We start from the raw sequence: 15,538 nt of genomic DNA on the forward strand, positions 1-15,538 counted from the left end.
CCCTTGTTCGACTCTGGAACGTCCTTTCTCTCATACGAGCATCCGGCTTGGCCAGCTGAAGACCTCGAGAGGTGAGGTAAGAAGACTCGGGTAGCCCACAGGCCTCTAGGCCTGGCAAAAATTTATCTTGCCCTACAAGACAAAAGAGAAGATGGGGATAAGGGAAGGGAGGGATGTTAGAAGGGAGAACAGATTGGTGATAGGGGTAATTAGAATGATCGGCGTTTAGGGGTGGGGGAAGGGGAGAAATGGGGAGAAAATCTGGAACCCAAAATTTTGTGGAAAGGAATGTTGAAAACTTAAATAAATAAATTTAAATAAATTTTTAAAAAAAGAATACAGGAACTTATCAAGAGAATAATACATTACAACCACATAGGATTTAAACCGAAATGCAGGGCTGGTTCAACAGTAGAAAAACTATCATCGTTATTGATCGTTATTGATAACAGAAACCATATGATTATCTCAATTGACGCAGAGAAAACTTTTGACAAAATACAACACCTATTCCTATTGAAAACACTGGAGGCCATAGGAATAAATGGAACTTTCCATAAAATAATAAGTAGTATCTACCTAAAACCATCCGCAAGAATTATATGTAATGGGGATAAGCTAAATGCATTTTCAATAAAATCAGGGGTGAAACAAGGATGTCCATTATCACCACCGTTATTCAATATGGTACTAGAAATGTTAGCTTTTGCAATAAGGGAAGAAAAACATATTGAAGCAATTAGAACAGGCAAAGAAGAAACTAAGTTATCACTCTTTGTGGACGATATGATGATATACTTAGAGAATCACAGAGTATCAAGTAAAAACCTACTTGAAATAATAAGCAACACTGGCAAAGCTGCAGTTTACAAAATAAACCCATATAAGTCATCTGCATTTTTAAATATTACTAACAAAACCCAACAACAAGAGATAGAAAGAGAAATCCCATTTAAAGCTATGGTAGACACTATAAAATATCTGGGGGTCTACCTGCCAAAACAAACCCAGGGATTATATGAACACAATTACAAAACACTTTTCAAACAAATAGTCAGATCTGAGTACAAAATCATCAGCTGCTCATGGGTAGGCAGAGCTAATATAATAAAAATGAAAATTCTACCTAAATTAATTTACTTATTCAGTGTCATACCAATCAAACTACCACATAATTATTTTCTAGAGCTAGAAAAAATAATATCAAAATTCATCTGGAAGAGCAAAAGGTCAAGAAAATCAAGGGACCTAATGATAAAAAAATGCTAAGGAAGGTGGCCTAGCCCTACCAGATCTCAAATTTAATTATAAAGCAGCAATCATCAAAACTATTTGGTACTGGCTAAGAAATAGAGGGGTAGACCAGTAGAATAGATTAGGTACTCAAGATACAGGAGTCAATGAATATAGCAACCTACTGTTTCATAAACCCAAGGACCCCAGCTTCTGGGATAAGTACTCATTTCTTGACAGAAACTGCTGGGAAAGCTGGATAACAGTGTGGTAGAAACTGGACATAGACCAATGCCTGACACTATACACAAGAATAAAGTCCAAATGGATGCATGATCTAGGTAAAAAGATTGATAAAATGAGGAAATTTATGACCAAACAAGAGATAGAAAACATTATGAAATGCAAAATGGATAATTTTGATTACATTAAATTGAAAAGTTTTTTCACAAACAAACCCAGTGCAACCAAGATTAGGAGGGAAGTAGAAAACTGGGTAAGAATTTTTACAACTAGTGTTTGTGATAAAAGCCTCATTTCTAAAATATAGAGAGAACTGAGTCAAATTTACAAGAATACAAGTCATTCCTCAATTGATAAATGGTCAATGGATATGAACAGGCAGTTTTCAGAGGAAGAAATTAAAGTTATCTATAGTCATATGAAAAAAAATGCTCTAAATCACTAGTGATTAGAGAGATGCAAATCAAAACAACTCTGAGGTACCACATCACATCTATCAGATTGGCTAACATGACAAAACAGGAAGATGATGAATACTGGAGAAGATGCATGAAAGTTGGAACGCTAATTCATTGTTGGTGGAGTTGTGAGCTTTTCCAACCATTCTGGAGAGCAATATGGAACTATGTCCAAAGGGATACAAAAAGATGCATACCATTTGACCCAGTGATACAGCTTCTAGGATCATATCCCTAAGAGATCATAAAAATGGGAAAGGATCCCATATATACAAAAATATTTATAGCAACTCTCTTTGTGGTGTCCAAGAACTGGAAATCGAGGGGATGCTCATCAATTTGGGAATGGCTGAACAAGTTGTGGTATATGAATGTAATGGAATACTATTGTGCTATAAGAAATGATGAACAGGAAGACTTCAGAGAGACCTGGAAGGATTTATATGTACTGATGCTGAGTGAAAGGAGCAGAACCAGAACATTGTACATAGTAACAACCACAGTGTGAGAGGAATTTTTCTGGTAAACTTGGCCCTTCATAGGAATGCAAGGACCTAAAAGATTCAAAGGATTCTTGAGGCAAAATGCCATCCACATCCAGAGAAAACTATGGAATCAGAATGCACAATGAAGCAGACTATTTTCTCTTGTGTTATGTTTTGTTTTTTTCTCATGGTTTCTTCCATTCATTTTAATTCTTCTATGCAACAAGACCAATGTAAACATGTGTTTAATAAGAATGTATGTTTAGAACCCATATAAGTGTGCACACTGTTTCAGGGAGGGAGGGGGAAGGGAGGGGGAGAAAAATCTGAGACTTACAGAAATGATTGTAGAAAACTGAAAACAAATAAATTAGTAAAAATAATAAAAATAAATAAAATAAATTATAAGTATTAAAAAAAAACTGAAGCAGGTAGGCAGTTTTGTGGATAGTCAGGGAGACCTGAGTTCAAATCCACTCTCAACCGCTTACTAGCTATGTGACTCTGAATAAGTCACTGAGCCCGTATTTGTCTCAGTTTTCTCATCTGTACAGTGGTGATCTTGACAGCACCTATCTCCTAGGATTGCCGTGAGGATAAAGTGAGATCTTTGCAAAGGACTTTATCAACCTTAAGGTGCCATATGAACGATAGCAAGCATCTGATCATCATTATAAACCGGTCAAACTCCAAAGTGTAGAATAAATAATAATTCAATCTGATAACTGTAATATTGTGAGGAAAGTAATCCCCAAGCTTTCAGGTTTACATATATGAATTAATATCGTCATGCAGTTTTATAACTATTGACTTATACCAGCGTTCTTATTTCACATGGCAGTGCACTATAACCTTGTGAGGCAGACACCTGCTCTTTCTGTTACCTCACAGTACTTCTCTACCAAGTGAAGCAGACTTAGTTTGAATAGTTCTAAACAGCCAGACCAGAGAAAATGGAAGGAAACTCCACATAAGGCCAATATTGGTTCAATATAATAATAATATAATATGGAGCATAATAATATAAATAATTAATTCTTCTGAGGTTTGGTTCCTATGAAAAATAGATAAGAAACTCTTTTAAGAATTACAGAAACTTAGGAGAAGGTTGCAGCAACTTGCACTGAATGTGTGGTCTTTGCTTTTCTGAAATGACCAAATGATGATCATCTATATATGTTAAATAGAGAATGAGAAGAAAGACAGAATTCGGGGAGAGCATATTTCAAAGGATTTAGAGTGAAGACAAGTGGGATCTCAGTGATGCAATTCTACAAGGGAATTCAAGCCCAGGAGAGATAGGAAGTGCTCAAGAATTTAATTCTCAAAAAACAAAAAGATAAAATTCTGACATAATAGTAGAGACAGTGAGCACTCAAGGGTCTAAGAGTGCCTTCAGGGAAGTCATTTCATCTCTATGTGCCTTTGTTTCCTTCTCTGTAGAATGAGAGAATAAAGCTTCATGAATTTGTCCAAACAGACCAACATCCATGCACAAAGAACTTGTGGACCCTCTTACAATAGTAAAACACAAGTATAGAAGACAGAAGCAAGGACAAGGGAAAGGGAAGAAAAAAGGAAGAGAATAAGTATTAACATATCACCTACTATGTGCCAGGCATTGTGCTAAATGCTTTACGAATGGTGTCTCATTTGATTTTCTCAACAACCTTCCAAGAGAGGTGCTATTGTTATCCCTATTTATGGTGGAGAAAACTGAAGCAAATAAATGACTTGCCCAGGATCACAGAGCTAGTAGGTGTCTGAGGCTGGATTTGAACTCAAGAAGATGAGTCTTGCTGACTCCAGGCCCCAGCACTCTGTGCACTATAGCACCCCTAGCTGCCCACATCCACCATGCAACCCAGGTGTAAATAAAATACAAAAACATAATGTCCTGAAAGAGTGATGTTAGGATTACTAAAGCCTAGAATGAGCTGAAACTGGTGAAGAAAGCTAAAAATTACAAAAAGGAGGGTTTTTTGCTTTATTAGGTAAAAGAAAAGGATCAGAGAATGAATTGGGCTTTTCAGAAATGGAAGGAATTTTAGTAGCTATCTCATCCAACCCAAACCTGAAAAAAAAATCCCATTAAAGCTCTCTTGGCCATTGGTTATAGAATTATTGCCCTACAACATCCAATGAAGTGGAACTCATTGCATAACTTCCACAGGCAGTCTATCCCACTTTAATCAAGCCTCAATTTGCCTCTTTGTCCTCCTAAGCCCCAACTGCTCCTGATGACACCTGAGTTCAAGCAGAACAAATGAATGTCTTCTCTATGGAACAGCTTTAAGATTGCTGAAAACTGTTCTCATCTTTCCTAAGTCTTTTCTTCTCCAGGTTAAGACCCCATGCCAGCCATGGATTTCAGCTCTCTCTACTGATGTCAAATCTGCCTCTTTGCTTTTGTCAAAAAAACAACTCTTCTGTCAACTGACCTCTGAGGCCATCGGTTTTACTGCTGGTAGTATCATGGATTCCACGTGAAAGTCACCAGAAGCAGGTAAAGGTTGGTAGACTGGATGACTCTGAGGACTTTTGGCCTTAGTCTAGACCATGTCCCAGACGTAGGACTTGGAAAGACATGAGGGCTATTGGGTGCCAGGTCAACAAGGGATGCTGGGGTCCCTCTCAGCAGCGGGCCACCCACCACTGCTACTCTCTTCACTCAAGGAAGCTGTGTGTACACCCCAGTAGGACTCAGAACACAAGGTGCTAACTTTCCCTGAGCTATCCAGTGCATCGCTGCAATTAGGAAGGTTTCAAGGTGATGACTAGGCCTCCCGTCTGTCCTCACAGAAGTGAGAATGGTGATCTCCACTCTTCTTCTTGTTTCCTCCTTGGAGTACTTCTCTTGTGATTTCCAGGCAAACATCATTCTCCGGAAGAATGAGGAGAGGCCCATCAGCATTTTGGGACTGGCAAGCACATACCTCCCACAATGGCCTGCCTCAAGGAGCTGACATTCTACTGAGGGAGACACCAGGGACAGAGGAAGAGACAAAACAGACACAAGGGAAACTGAGGGGAAGAGGCACCAAAATTGGGGTGTGGAGGGGAGAGATCAGGGAAGCCTTCTTGTAGGAGATGTCTTTGGCCAGAGTTTTGAAGAAAACAAGAGATTCTAAGAGGCAGAGAGAAGAAGGAGTATTCCAGGTAGAGGGGACAGACTACAAATGCATGGACATAGGAGATGGAGTGTCATGTGTTAAAAACAGCAAGGGGGCAAGGTGGAGCCAAGATGGTGGAGTGAAGCAGGACCGGCCTGAGCTCTCCCCCAAACCTCTCCAAATACCTTTCAGTAATGATGCTAAACAAATTCTAGAGCAGCAGAACAAAAAGACAGAGTGAAACAACTGTCCAGCCCAAGGTCAACAGCAAAGGTCTGTTGCACCAGGGTGAACGAGAAGCACGGTCCAGCACAGGTGTGCCAGCACACTGGGCCCCAGAAAATCAGGAGCAGGCACTGGGGTGACTGAATCAGTGGCAGCAGTGGAGGTTTCCAGACCTCTCAGCCCACAGAAGTTAAGGGGATCAAACATCATGTCAGAAGGAGATTTACAGGGATCACTTCGCTGATACCAGGGGTAGAACTTTGCTGCATTGCCTATACTTAGACCTGGGTTCACTTCTGGGTCTTTTTCCCAGGGCAAGAAGGAACACTAGCACAGCAGAGCTTGGGGCTGCAGGTAAGCATGGGCCCTGGTCACAGTTCTGGGGTTGCAAAGAATGCTTTTGGTTACTCACAAACCACTGTATAGTACAGGAGAATAATAAACACACCCCTCCCTAGATCATACCTTGGACAAGGCAAAAACTTACAGGTTCCCAGAATTACCTCTGAAAACAGCTGTAAAAAAAACCTGAAGCATAGGACAGGGGCCCCTCCACTTGGGAAGCAGAGTGCCAATCAGAGTCCCTTTATGCTGGGAAGCAGCATAAAGTTAAAAGAAATAGGTGGAAAATGAACAAACAGAAAAAACATTCTGACCATAGAAAGCATTAGGAAGATCAAAACACACACTCAGAATACAACAAAATCAAAATTCCTGAATCAAAAACCTTGAAGAAAAATGTGGATCAGACTCAGGCCATGAAAGAGCTCAAAAAGGATTTTAAAAATCAAATAAGAGAAGTAGAGGGAAAATTGGGAAGAGAAATGAAAGTGATGCAAGAAAATCATGAAAAAAGAGCCAACAGCCTGGTAAAGTTGGCATAAAAAATTTAAAAAAATAATAATAACACCTTAAAAAATAGAATAGACCAAATGGTAAAAGATACAAAAATCCAGTAAAGAGAAGAATGTCTTGAGAAGCAAAACTGGCCAAATGGAAAAAAAGATATACAAAAATTAACTGAAGAGAAGAACTTCTTAAAAAAGCAGAACTGGTCAAATGAAAAAGGAGGTACAAATGCTCACTGAAGAAAATAATTCCTTAAAAGTTAGAATTGGAAAGGCAGAAGCTAATGACTATGAGATATCAAGAAATAATCAAACAAAATCAAAAGAATGAAAGAAATAGATGAAAATGTGAAATATCTCATTGGAAAAACAACTGACAGGAAAATAGATCCAGGAGAGATAATTTAAGAGTTATTGCACTGCCAAGTCAAGATAAAAAAATTAGCCTAGATATCATCTTTCAACAAGTTATCAAAGAGAACTGCCCTGATATTCTAGAACCAGAGACTAGCACAGATATTGAAAAAATCCACTGATCAGGCTCCTTAAACAGATCCCAAAATGAAAACTGCCAGGAATATTGTAGTCACATTTCAGGCCTCCCAGATCAAGGAGAAAAAATGGCAAGCAGTCAAAAAGAAATAATTCAAATATGGTGGAGGCACAGTCAGGACATATGATATCCTGGAGGGCAAGGGAGGTAGGCTTACAACCAAGAGGCACCTACCCAGCAAAACTAAGCCTAATTCTTCAGAGGGGAAATGGATGTTCAGTGAGACAGGGAACTTTCAGGCATTCTTGATGAAAAGACCAGAGCTGAATAGAAAATTTGACTCTCAAATACAAGATGCAAAAGGTAAACAGGAAAGAGAAATTGTAAGGAATATAAGGTTAAGCTGTTTATATTACTACATAGGAAATTGATAATTATAACACCTAACAACTTTGTCGTTATTAGGGAAGTTAGAAGGAGTATGCATAGATAGAAAGCAGAGGGGTGAGTTGAATGTGATAGTATGATTATTTTAAAAAAAATAAAAGGATAAGAAAAATGAATGCACTGGGAGAAGGGGAAAGGGAGAGGTAGAATAGGAATAAATTATCTGATATTAAAGAGGTCTATAAGAAATTGTACAGTGGAAAGGAAAATGCAGGAAGTGGGGAGGACAGCATATGAACCTTACTCTCATCAGGACTGACTCAAAGAGAGAATACCATACATACTCAGTTGGGTGTAGAAATCTATCTTATCATACAGGAAAGTAGGAAGGGAAAGGGAGGGAGAGAGTCAATAGAAGGGAGGGCAGTTTAGGAAAGGTATAAATCAGAAGTAAAATACTTCTGTGAATGGACTAGGTAAAAGGAGAGAGGATAGGATAAACAGGGAAAATAGGATGGAGGGAAATACATAGTTGGTAATAATGACTGCAAAAAACAATTTTTACAGTGAGTTTCCCTGATAAAGACTTTATTTCTCAAACATTTAGAAAACTGAGTCAAATTCATAGAAATAAGAGCCATTCTTCAGTTGATAAATGGCCAAAGGATACAAACAGGCAGTTTTCACACAAAGCAATCAATGCTATGGTTATATGAAAAAAATGCTTTAAATCACTATTGATGAGAGAAATGCAAATTTAAACAACTCTGAGCTACTACCTCACACCTGTCAGACTGGCCAGTGGTTGGTTGGTTGTTGTCCTTCGTTTCTGCAGAGGACCAAAATGACACCATCATGACAAAGTGAAGTTTCAGTGTGTCCAACTGTGGCTGATCAGACCAATATGAGCTTGGGATGCTCTACCACAAGTGATGTCTTCTGGTTCATGTGTAAATTGGATTTAAGTGAGGCAGAGTTGCACGAAGTCGTCAGCTTTACTCTCTTCTCCAGAGCCATCATAGTCCAGTGGCAGGATGGAGTCAAGATGACTGGTGATGGCTCAGGATACAGCGGATGACATTGGCATCTTCAGTGTCTCACCAAGCTCTAAGCACTCCACATCACCTGCTTCAGCTGCCTTCGTGGCCATTGGAACAAACTGTTCTCATCTGCCCATTCCACCAGAGGAAGTCTTCACATGCTGGGGGTAGACACTCCCCTAACTCACCAATGGGTTTGAGACCCCTTGGTTATCCTCAATCTGGTTTGGCCCATCTACTGATGGGTGTGTGACTGCTGAGCATGCTGCAGCTTCTTGGAGCTATAGGTGAGAGTTGGGTGGAACAGGTGAACATCAAAGGTGGAAAGAGCCCCAAAAAGGGCATCATCACACTAAAGTTCTGATCCTCCCTGAACACACCCTACACCCCAACTGGCTAATATGACAGAAAAGGAAAAATGACAAAAATTAGTGGGAAAATTAAAATACTAATGTACCATTGGTGAAGCTGTATACTTATTCAAACATTCTGGAGATTGGAACCAGGCCCAAAAGGTAATAAAACAATGCATACTTTGACAAAATAATACCACCACTAGGTCTGTATCACAAAGAGATAAAAAACAGAAAGGAAAAGGACCTATGTGTACAAAAATATTCTTAGCAGTTTTGTTTTTTTTTTAGTGGAGGCAAAGAATTGGAAATTGAGGGGATGTCCATCAACTGGGGAATAGCAGAACAAGTTGTTGTATATGACTGTTATGGAATACTAGTATGCTTTAAGAAAGGATGAGCAGGATACTCTAAAAAAACATGTAAAGACTTTCATGAACTGATGCTAAGTGAAATGAGCAGAACCAGGAGGATGAATAACAGCTATTCTCAGTAATAACGATCCAAGACAATTCTGAAGGACTTATGATAAAAAGTGCTATCCATCTCCAAAGAATGAACTGATAGAGCCTGAATGAAGATTGAAGATACTTTTTCTTCATTTTTCTTGGGGTTTTTTGGGTCTATGTTTTCTTTCACGGAATGACTTATATGGAAATGTGTTTTGCATGAATATACATAGATAACCTATGTCAAATTGCTTGCCTTCTCAATGAGGGAGGGGGGAATGAATTTGAAATTCAAGTTTTGAAAGAAAAAAATTAACACTTTTTACAAAAAAGTTAACACTTTTTACATGTAATTGGGAAAAAAATAAAATAATATTTTTTAAAAACCCAGCAAGGGGCCAGTTTGGTTGAACCAAAAAGTGTAGGAAAGGGAATAACAAAATGAAGTTGAAAAAAAAACACAGGCTGGGGCCAGCAAAGGACTTTAACAGTCATCTAGAGCTTATTTTTGATCTTGGAGATAAGAAGCCATTAAAGTTGATTTTCAAAAAGGTACTAAGACATTAAGAGCTGTGCATTTGAAAAATTACTTTGGCAGATGTGAGGGCATGGGGAGAGATTTGAGGAAGGAAGACACACCAGTAGCCACTGCAATAGTCCAGGTAGGAGATAAGCAGGGCCTGCATCTTAGCGATGACCATGTTAGTGAAGAAAATGGAACGCATCCAAAAGGAGTAGTGAATGTGAAACAAAAACCCCATGATTTGGCAGTTGGGTGGCTAAGTTGGGGAGAGGCAATAAAGGAGAAATAGAGAAGACAAGGAAACTTGGGATAAAGTAATAGAGACTATAAACACGATGATGATTGATTCTATGAACAGGAGAATTATTTTACTAGAAAACAAAATGACCCAAGAAACAGCGGAAGGGAGAAGGGAGAGAAGGGAGAGAAAACTGATGTCTCTAAGTACAGACTGAAGCATGTTTTTTCTCCTCCTTGTTTTGGACAACTTTGAGACCAGGCTATCAGACATGACAGGGGGTCCTTGGGGAGAGTGGAGTCAGAAACAGCAACACAATGGTCACTGCTGCAAACTTGTGCATCGCATGACCTTCTCATCCCCAACACTGTCTTGTATCTACCTAAGTGCAATAAAACTCGGTGGATGCATCTTTGCAGCAAACATTGCCATTTAATAGACTATGTGATTGTAAGGAGGAGACAGGATGTGAGAGCAACAAAGGGCGGTGTGTAGAGCAGAGTGCTGGACTGATTCAGATATCTCCTCTCCAAACTACACATTCACATTCAACAAAAGCACTGTCCCCAAGGCAAGACAACTACCAAACAACTTAACGCCAACAGATTAGAGCTCTCCTCTGAGCAGGAACAGTTTGTTGCTAACTTGGAGGGAAAGCTGAGCCAACACACAGTTGGCAACAGTGGAGCAGAAAAGGGGTGGGCAGCTTTCAGAGATTAGGTGTACAACACTGCATTTGCTCATCTGCATCTGAACACTCACAAACACCAACATTGATGTGATGAAAATGATGGGGAAATTCAGAAGCTGCTAAATGAAAAACGAGAACTCCACAGGGTTTACCAGCAGGCTAGTTCATTTGTCTCCATGGAAGCAGCATTTAATTCTACCAAAATTCAAGTGAAGCTTAGAGAGATCCAGCATTCTTGGCTCAGTAAGAAAGAAGGTGAAATTCAGTTTTAACCTGACAGTAACAATCCAAAGCACTTGTATGATTTCCTGAAGGCTATTTATGGACCTATAGGGCTTCTTAATTACTCAGCGCTGATAGAGTCATATTGATTAGTGATAAGGACATGATCCTGGAGAGATGGGCTGAACACTTCCATAGTGTTCATGAGAGACTGTCGTTAATCATTGCTGAAGTCTTTGATTGCGTACCTCAGATGGAAGTCAATCCCTCCCTAGCTGATGTTCCAACAGAAACAGTCGGAATGCCATTAGGCTTCTCTCCTGTGGCAAAATGTCTGGTGCTGATTCTATTCCAGCTGAGCGTTACAAGACTGAAATTTCCTCAGCTATATAACGAGAGGAATTTATCCCCCAGGAGTTCAAGGATGCCTCCATTATTCATCTCTATAAAGGAAAGGGAAAGAGGTGACAATCACGGAGGAGGTTGGGAAGGGGAAGAGGTCTCTCTTTGCTGGCAAGATTTTTGCCAGTCCTCCTTAATAGCCCGCTCCTTCACCACTGTGACTTCAAAAAGGGCCAAAGTACAGTCAATATGGGGTTTGCTATCCAGCAGCTCCAGGAGAAATGCCAGAAACAGAGGTCTAGATATAAAATTCATTGATCTATGAGGGCTTGTGGAAGATCATGGCAAAATCAGGTTGCCTGGAGTTCATCAGTTTCTCGTGCCTTCCCAATCACCAATAGAGTGAAACAGGGCTGTGTGCTTGCTCCCATGCTTTTTAGCAGGATGTTTTCAGCCATGTTGTCAAATGCTTTCAATGAGAATGAATGAGGCATCAAGGCCAACTACCGTACTGATGGTAAGTTCTTCAATTTGAAAAGTCTACAAGCCAAGACCAAAGTGGAAGGAGTGTTGGTGCATGATTTTCTGTTTGCAGATGATTGTGCACTCAGTGCAGCCTCTGAAGCTGAGATGCAATGAAGTTTAGATCAATTCCCTGCTGTCTGTGCTAATTTTGGCCTACGTAGAGATGTCATTTTGGCCATCTGTGAGAACAAAGGACAACAACCAACCAATCAGATGGATCCCAGTGATTTTCCTAAAGTGAAGGTCTAGTCATGTTATCCCTACATGACAAACTAGGATCCAATAGAAAATTCTCCACTTGGCACTGAAAGCTCTTTGCCCCAGGTCATTGCAATCTCTCCATGTGTAATCATACTGACACATGTGCTCCCTCTGCCATCTTCCCAACTTCATACTGGTGCTCTGCCATGGCTGGAATGCTCGGCCCCTGAACTTCCTACAGGACTCAGCTCAAATCCCACCTTGCTCATGAGCACTTTATGAGTAGCCCTGAATGACAATCACAGGTTGCTTCTTCTCTATGTATTGTGAATGGACATGGCTACATGGGTGTGGTCTTTCTTGGTGGACTGGGACAGGGACTGACTTGGCTTTTCTTTGTGTCCCCTCAGCACAGCGCTTGGTACACAAGTTCTTAGTAAGTGTTGAAAGAACTCTTTAAAGCAAAAGAACTTCTAGGAAAACTGAGAGACAGTTTGGTAGAAAATAGGTATATACCAGCTTGTGATACTGTCTAACCTAAAGATTCCTTTAGTGGGCGTAGAATCAGGAAGACCTGGGCTGAAATCTGGCCTCACATGCTTCCTAACTGTGTGACGTAAGACGAGTCACTTAACCACTGTCTGTCTCAGTTTCCTCATCTGTGAAATGAAGACACTAACACAACAGGTTTGTTGTGAGGATCAAATGACATATTTGTTAAAACACTTTGAAAACCTGGAAGCTCCATTTAAATGGGAGCTATTATTATTATTACAACATAATAAACCACGGTCATGAGATGGTCAATCTAAATTTAGAAAACAACATCATTAAAATACTAAAGATGAACAAGAGGAAGTAAGTTTCACAACTAGTTAGTTGCTAGCAAGCAAGGGACAGAGGTGGATCATAACAGACAAAACAAAGTCCTTCAGAAACAATAAATGTTGGAGATGTGGGGAAATTGGAATACAACGCATTGTTGGTGGAATTGTGAACTGATTCAAGCATTCTGGAAAGCAACTTGGAGCTGCATCCAAAAGGCAATCAAACTGTGCATACCCTTTGACCCTGCACCCCTGCTAGGTCAGGATCCCAAAGAGATCGTACAAATGGGGAAAGGACCCATATGTACAACAATACATATAGCAGCTCTTTCTGTAGTGGCAAAGAATTGGACACTGAGGGGACGTCCATCCATCGAGGAACGGCTGAACAAGTTGTAGCACATGAATGAATGCAATGGAATATTATTCTTCTATAAGAAATTATGCACGGGCAGATTTCAGAATAGCCTGGCAAAAGTTACATGGACTGATGCCAAGTGAAGAGAGCAGAACCAGGAGAACTCTGTACACAGAAATAGCTACCCTGTGCAATGACCATCTTTGATACACTTAGCTCTTCTCAGCAAGACGATGATCTGACAACTCCAAAACATTACCCACACCCAGAGTCTGAACTGCATTCTATTCTGAAAAGTATACTGTTTGCTCTCTTGTTTGTTTTTTCTTTCTTGTGCTTTTTCTTTTTGTTCTGATTCTTCTTTTATATCATGACTAATGTGGAAATACGTTTAATATGACTGTACTTGTTTAGCCTGTATCAGATCGCACACCATCTTAGGGAGGGGAGTGGGAAGGGAGGGAGAAAAAATTTGGAACTCAAAATCCTACAAAAGCGAATGCTGAAAACTTAAAAAAAAAAATCCTTGGACAAAAATTCTTCAAATAAATAAGTTCTGATTTTGACACCCAGAACCTAAAATAAATAAAACCAGGACCATAACAATTTTTTTTGAAAAGGCTTCTGTACAAAGTCAATGCTGCTAGAAATAAAGCCAAAGTGGAAAAATTCCCTTCCTATATCTCTAATAAGCATCTATTATTCAAGATATGTAAGAAAGTGGCAGAAATGGACAAGAGCATGATCCATTCGGCAAATAAGTGTTCCAACAAAGACTGTTCCACATCGCTGACAGCAGCAGTGAAAACTCCAAGGTTTCCCACTACAACCAAAGCTGGGGCATTACAGGATCAATGCTGGAGGCCCCAGAGAAGACAGGCCCATGCCAATGAGTGAAATGATCCAACAATTCTGAAAAAACTCAGGGCAATTACATGAGAAAAGTTAGGAACGGTCCCCATCTTTGACCCACCCCCTCAGGAGGCACACACCCCAAGGAGATCAAAGAGAAGGACCCCATCTCTAACAAAACATGCTCCACAGCATGAACTTAAAAGCAAGGAGAGCACCTAGCATAGGAGGAAAGGAGGAAGGGGGGAGGGCTGGGCAAGGGGGAAGGAGAAAAGAGGGGGAAGAGGAGCACCCCCCCCAGGAGGCTGCCCCTCCCTCTCCCCACTGCTGTGACTCACCTGCACAAAGGCCAGTCTGGACTGTCCCATGCCCCATCCACGGGCCTCCTAGCTCCAGCCAGCTGAGCACACATGGGCTGGAGGCTGCCAGTCCTGCTAGGTATACAGGGGCATGTGCTAGGGGCCCCAGGGCCTCAGGACTCCCCCACGGTGGGGGTGCAGAAGCTGGTCCCCTCCTCCGATGGGGGTACAGGCACCTGGAAGGACTCTGGGGACAATAAATGAACGCCGAAGGGACCAGGGTGGGGATCCGACCTCAGGGCAGTCCCTTCCAGCTGCCCGGCCTTTGGCTGTCAGTCAGCCTCCCTAGGGGGTCGTGGCCACAGGGCGGCCCTTACCCAGGCAAACCAGGTCAGGTAGCTCTCCAGCATCACGCTGCGGTGTAGGTCCTTCTGGGCGGGGGTCAGCCGCTCCCACTCCTCCGCCGTAAAGTCCACGGCCACCTCCTCGAAGGTCACCACACCTGGGAGCTGCCTCAGCCTGCAGCTTGGACCCTGGGGGGCTGTCACCGGATCTGAACGGGGGTCACCTGCTGCTGAGCTCCAGCCCCTCCCCAGGGGCATGACCTGCAGAAGGGGAGGGGGGAGGATCCCCGCACCTGAGCCTGGGCGGCCCCAGGGGCCATTCCCCCCTCCTCTCTCTCCAGGCTGCCAGGACGGGGACCACAGGCTGTGCGTTCACGGGCTCATTCTGCAGGGGCCTGGGGGCCCACCCTCAATCACTGGGACACTCGCAGAGGCCGCCCGGGGCCCCTGCCCTCCCAGCGCGGCCTTCAGAGGGGGAAGATCCCCTGCGCCTGGTACACGGCAGGCGCTCAATCAATGCTGATAGGCTGGCGGGCAGAGGCTGGACCTCCCTGAGCTGAGCCCAGAAGTAAGAGGGGCTTTGGTAGGGGGGAGGTGCTGCGTCCCGCGTGCGAAGCCTTGGGTGCCCAGTCAGGGGCCCAGAGATTAAAGCCCTGGGGACTCACAGGGCACGTGGGAGCAGCGGCCAGGGGCCACAGGCAGGTGGGGGCGCGGGACTCGGGACCTGCCCAGACCGACTATCCCCAGGCGGGAACGCCACTGATTGGCTGCCAGGCCACGCCCCTGGGA

The 15,538-nt window shown here is 42.1% G+C and overlaps 1 protein-coding gene across 6 annotated transcripts in view; it reads right to left on the reverse strand.

The window, feature by feature from the left end:
* The window catches only part of LOC140502758 (zinc finger protein 570-like), a 29,830-nt gene extending 14,292 nt beyond the window's left edge, over window positions 1-15,538 (reverse strand). For 3 of the 6 annotated variants that reach the window (XR_011966558.1, XR_011966559.1, XM_072606746.1), the window contains exons 1-2: window positions 14,783-15,408; window positions 14,445-14,652 (exon numbers count right to left, since the gene is read on the reverse strand). Coding sequence is in view for 4 of the 6 variants with exons in the window: in XM_072606746.1 (XP_072462847.1) it covers window positions 14,445-14,652; window positions 14,783-15,007 (433 nt within the window). In the remaining 2 variants the exon portion in view is untranslated. The other 3 variants (XM_072606747.1, XM_072606749.1, XM_072606748.1) reach the window with 3 other exon arrangements.

Source organism: Notamacropus eugenii, chromosome 4, assembly GCF_028372415.1.
Source record: "Notamacropus eugenii isolate mMacEug1 chromosome 4, mMacEug1.pri_v2, whole genome shotgun sequence".
NCBI lineage: Eukaryota > Metazoa > Chordata > Mammalia > Diprotodontia > Macropodidae > Notamacropus > Notamacropus eugenii.